General features: G+C 33.9%; 2 protein-coding genes across 3 annotated transcripts in view; both read right to left on the bottom strand.

Annotated features, from left to right (window-relative positions):
- Positions 1-564: 564 nt before the first annotated feature.
- On the bottom strand, positions 565-2,342 carry LOC108685583 (ras-related protein Rab-1A). 2 transcript variants are annotated; one of them, XM_018190437.1, is made up of 4 exons: positions 2,091-2,339; positions 1,087-1,483; positions 762-993; positions 565-661 (listed from the first exon to the last, which is right to left on the bottom strand). In XM_018190437.1, the coding sequence occupies exons 1-3, from the start codon at positions 2,111-2,113 to the stop codon at positions 793-795; spliced, it is 621 nt and encodes a 206-aa protein (XP_018045926.1). In that variant the 5' UTR covers positions 2,114-2,339; the 3' UTR covers positions 565-661; positions 762-792. The 2 variants fall into 2 exon arrangements, with proteins under 2 accessions (XP_018045926.1, XP_018045927.1); XM_018190438.1 differs by having other exon boundaries at positions 566-687; positions 2,091-2,342.
- Positions 2,343-5,220: 2,878 nt separating this feature from the next.
- The window catches only part of LOC108685640 (molybdopterin synthase catalytic subunit), a 4,134-nt gene continuing 3,990 nt past the window's right edge, over positions 5,221-5,364 (bottom strand). Inside the window, exon 7 of the mRNA XM_018190527.1 lies at positions 5,221-5,253. The gene's annotated coding sequence lies outside the window, so the exon portion shown is untranslated. The remainder of the gene's footprint in view (positions 5,254-5,364) is intronic.

Genomic DNA, 5,364 nt, shown 5'->3' with positions numbered 1-5,364 from the left:
ACATATACATATATATATATATATATGTGTGTATATATATTATACATATATGTATATATTTTATTGAGAAAGAAAGGATATCGCATATGGAATTTCCTAGGAAAAAAATGACCTAATCCTTTACACATCTAAAAGAAAATAGAGAATGAAACATAAAAAAAAACATGAGAAATTTTTCTGGATTATTGTATAGAGAAATAGAAATGGCTATAGAGCCAAACACATATTCTATGTCTTGTACATATTACAATTAGGCTAAAAAAGAAAATTAAAGTGTTTATCGTAATAACCACCATACACAGTAATATTCAATTTACTTCTCAAGACCCGAGTTGTCCTTCCCATTACACGCACATCTACATTCGCTCGATATTATCAATACTAATTCGACGAATTTATCTAAAGTCGAACTTTATACTAGAAAATGGCGTTAATTAACCACGTCTTTTCTTCTTTGGAAAGATAACTACAAAAACGAAATTTTAGGGCAGATGGACGAGAGTTTCGTACAACTCTGAAGAAAGAGTTGGTGGTCCATGAGTGTGTTAGATTCTTTTTTCCTTCTTTTTTGTTGTTGGAGTAAACTAAAACTTCCATGTTCTTATACTTGCAGTAATAAGTTTAATTTTGCAGTACCCGGACCGCAACCACATTAGATGTTCTGCAAAAAAGATGTGTCATTGTTCCCTATAAATTAATAATTCACATTCGAGTAAATCTATTAAACTCTTACATATACACACACATTTCATTTCGCTTACTTTGGTTAAACGAGACACAAGATTATAGTTCTCAGCAGCATCCGGATTTAGAAGATTCGATTGGACGTCCGTGTTCTATTTTCACCTTGTTGGCTGGATCACTCGCTCCGCTTGAGGGTGGGCCCACTCTAAGTTTTATTTCAGCAGCCATCGTCATAAAAGCTTGCTCTACATTCATTGCATTCTTTGCCGATGTTTCCAAAAATGGTATTCCGAGTTGATCGGCATATTCCTTTATAAAAAAATATAGCTATGTAATGAGGACTGTAACATATTTAAATAAATTATGTAATAAAAAAAGAGTATATATATATGTGCTGTTTACCTTGGCCGTTGTATAATCTACAACTTTCTTTGTATGTAAATCACATTTATTGCCGACTAAGAGCTTATTGACGTTATCACAGGCATAACGATCAATTTCTTCCAACCATTGTTTTACATTGTTAAAAGTCTCCTGATCTGTGCAATCATAAACAACAATAATACCATGTGCACCTCGATAATAAGAACTTGTAATTGTTCTAAACCGTTCTTGACCCGCCGTATCCCAGATTTGTAGTTTTATTGTTTTTCCATCTAAATCAATGGTTCGAATCTTGAAATCCACGCCAATGGTACTGATATAACTTTCTGTATATGTGTCATCGGCAAAACGCAACAAGAGACATGATTTTCCAACACCAGAATCACCGATTAGAAGCAATTTAAATAGGTAATCGCTGAAAAAAGAAAATATTTTAGCATAAATTACAATTTGTAAACATTCTTACAAACAGAGAGAAATGATTCGATGTCTCTTTAAAAAGAATTTAAAATTACAACTAATACAAACACAAGACATTTAAACTAGAAAAATCATTTTGTAAAATAAAAATCTTTAAAAAAATTTTTTTAAAGGTAAATTCTCTTAAATTAGAAAAACTATTTTGTAAAATATAATTTCTAATAAAATTCAAAAAAAGGATGTCAATTTATTAACATTTTATACGTGCCTCTCAGGACTATTACGAGAAAAGAGCCAAGGTCGGCTAATGCAAAGTGAAAATCTAACAGTAAAAAATACTGATGAAATATGGACTATGATACAAGAGTGCCATGTTTCGAGTAGTAGGGGAAAGCGACGAGAGGGAAGGGTAAATCTGTCAAGATGATGAAAATCAAAGGACACGTCGTATTTTTTATTCTTTAACACAGCGAGCAGAGATCCCGCGGAAGCGATAACATGGATACTTTCTCATCACGGAAATGTCCATATTATCGCTTGATAATTTATACGAAGTGGCAAATTTGTTACACTTATGTCTGCGCAGAAGGAAGTTTACTCACTACTCGGGATTCATCGTGGACATGCTACGCTGAGAATGCGTCGGCTGATGGATCCGTCTATGGTCTTCACTGGAAAGTTAACACCTAGAAAACGGCGCCTCGGCCTCGACACACACTACAGGGAATGCGGATAAATCGGATTCTCACTACGTTTTTCCGTAATATGACGAAGAGTTGTAACAATGGCGGTCACAGCAACTCCTCCCAAACCAATGAGACTTCCACCATTGACGTAATGCCAGAATGGCAGCGAGCACCGTTTCCATAGACGTAGAACGTATAGATTGCGCGCATTTTCTATTCTAAAGGTGCATTTTCACGAACCTCAAATTTTTATAAATCGACGACAAAAAAGAACTACGCAGCCAAATTTGACGAATATCAAACGTCAATTTTGATCACGTAAGCCTTTTTTGTCGTTGATACAGTCGGTTTGAGCAATTTGTGAAAATATATCGTAAAGCTTTGGCTGCGTTTTCAGCAGAAAAAAACAGCTTTGTAAATGTTGTAAAATTCTTGGTTCTTACTTTTGGTTTCTTACGAACCTAAATGTATAAGTCAATCATATTAAAGAATTTTACAACAGTTGCGAAGTTGCTTTCTCTACTGAAAGCAGTCTTTTGTATCTACAATGCTGCGTTCAGCGAATTTAATAGTGAGCGCTTGCTGCCATTGATGTATTCTATCAAATCTAAAATGCTGATTGGATGATCTAAAAAAATACACCAATAACAGTGAGTGCTCAATTGTTGAGTAGAAATTTCTTTGACGGAGAAAGAATTGATTAATCGGGTTGGTTATGTGAACCGAATTGTTCAAATATGATTTGTTAATTCTTTTTTGTCCAAAATTTTAAAATAATTTCCAGCATTGTGGACAAATACAAGTAACTGAACTATTCAGTCATTTTAGAACAAAACAGGGTGTTTAATACTTAGTATAATCGTATTTTACGTTTGTCTTTATGACAGAAATGTGATTGGTTGATTTTCTTTATGCATATGTTATGCGGTTATGCAAGTGTGTAGAATGACTCTTAATATACATGTTAATTTTTGGCACCCTACACATGTTCGGTCATTCGTGTCTTGGCTTGATTTTCATCATATAACAATATATATAAATCATTAAACAATTTTTACATATATTTTGATGTCTTTAGAAAGTATTTGTGCAATTATATATTGATAACAAATTGTAGATAAATTATTGTAATTTTTATATGAAATAGTGCATTTTTTTATTTCGTTAACTATATTTAGTTAATTATATTTAGTTAACGAAATAAAAAAAATGCACTGTTTCATATAAAAATATAAAATTCTGAAAATATTTAAAGGAAAAGTATGGTTCGGTATCTTAAAATTGATATTCCAAACTGCAAGAAAAAAAATAGTTCAAATGTCGGCTGTCCAAAAAGTTTAATTATTGAGTAACTAAAAATTATTTTTCTAATATGCATGAATGGCTATAAATTGAAGATATATTGCATATACATTTTAAAACAATGGATTTTATTATTACTATTGTGTTAAAAAAATTTATAATTTATTAGGAAAATGTTCTTTATAATACAACAGACAACATAATATATAATATACTGGCAACATTTAGAATAAAGTTACCAAAAATCGCTTTTATTAAGGGCTTTTATTAAATTAAATATATTTTACGATTAAATTCTTTTTTTATAATTCGAAATATTCTCGCAATACAATCGAGAATTAGTTGAAAATAAAGAAACAAATAAAAATTTTTTAGTTACAGAAAATGTACACACCTTGGGTCATTTGTGACTGGAGATGAACTTCGGAGTTATGCCAATTAAAGGACACGTACGAATTAAGACCGGTACACACAAAACTTATTTTCTAGATGCCAAACTTTTTTTTAAGAATAAAAAAGAGATCGGTATTTCACTAAGTGCTTTTAGTATTTCAAAAAAAAAAAAAGAAATGGACATGAATGGCGTGTATATTAAGAATTAAATATCGCATTGAACGGAATTAAACGTCGCGCAACGTACACCAGTACCAGCCGGAACCGAACTGGCTTTTGAACGCGCCACGTGCTGTGACGTCATGTGACGCATCCTACGGGGTCCGCACGGCTCGGAGCACGGCTGCTTGCGCAGTAGATGATCGCCGCGGCGCGACTTAACGTCTTTCGATCTTTGTTGTTGGATTATCGCCGGTTTAAATAGGCATTCGCGACAAGTATGTGCAATATTCGTTTCCAACAGCGACAGGGGATCATTTATGCGTGTAAAATAATGCGTGTAGAAGGATTTATTTGTGATCTTGTCGAATAATGTTCTCGATCGCCTCTTTCGTGTTTTTCGTTATGATCGAGCACAGTCGCGAAGTTAGCCGTGTTCGCGGAATACCGGAGGGTAAATGAGGTGAATCTTGCGTTTCTTTTCGACATGGCTCGTCAAAATTATATGAATGTATATTTTCGTGCGTATATTGAATCTCATGTGTATGTGTAATGTGCTTCAAGTGCAGTAAAGGGAGAAAACGAAAGCGGAGGAAATCAATGGATCTTCAAAGTGTCTAGCATCGGCCGCGAATGAACTTTTCGTTCTTCACTGTTCGGACACAAAGCCAACTTACTTTGACTAATTGGATCGGATTTGTCAGGTATGCATTTCATTTTTGACTCATTATGTGTCATCTTGGCACTCGAGATTGTATTTTGATAGGCAGTAGGTACACGCGGAGATCATACAATCCCTCGAAAATTCCGCGCGTTGTGATGCTGTTCTACGGGGTTCACGCGACTCGTAACACGGCTGCCGCGCAGATGCATAGTGTGTCTTTCGTCGTCAATTTCGTCAATTCAAACGCGAGTGTCTGCGATGCTTGTTCGGGACAACGATGCGGAATTTATCGCGCGTAAAATAATGCATGTGGCAAGTGCAGTTGAATTTTCTCACGATCATGTCGATGAACGATCGTTGTCGAGTTCCGAAATTAGTCAGTGCAGCCAATAATAAAAAGTATAGGAAATGTGCAGTTAAAGGGAAAAATTTATAATATATAAATTAAAATGAAGAAAAACGATAATTTAATTTAATTATAATTCACATATACATAAGATTTACTAATTCTTACTATTTTCTGAATTGGTTTTGAAATGTCTTCCAAATGTCTACTGTTACCTACAATGTAAAAAATATAAAATTATACATCATAAACTGAGTATAAAATCGTTTAAAAAATTTATACCACGCACGCGCGCGCGCACGCACACACACACACACACACACACA

The sequence above is a fragment of the Atta colombica genome, unplaced genomic scaffold, assembly GCF_001594045.1.
Source record: "Atta colombica isolate Treedump-2 unplaced genomic scaffold, Acol1.0 scaffold155, whole genome shotgun sequence".
NCBI classification, from domain to species: domain Eukaryota; kingdom Metazoa; phylum Arthropoda; class Insecta; order Hymenoptera; family Formicidae; genus Atta; species Atta colombica.
This window is presented reverse-complemented; position numbering and strand designations above follow the sequence as displayed.

What these genes read in the sequence shown, in the direction of transcription:
- LOC108685583 (XM_018190438.1), bottom strand. Translation starts at nt 2,113, where the DNA reads ATGTCCACGATGAATCCCGAGTA. An exon ending in TCCACGATGAATCCCGAGTA is followed by an intron (nt 1,484 to 2,090) that starts GTGAGTAAACTT and finishes TTCTTTTTTCAG; the next exon opens with CGATTACCTATTTAAATTGC. An exon ending in TAGATTATACAACGGCCAAG is followed by an intron (nt 994 to 1,086) that starts GTAAACAGCACA and finishes TTTTTTATAAAG; the next exon opens with GAATATGCCGATCAACTCGG.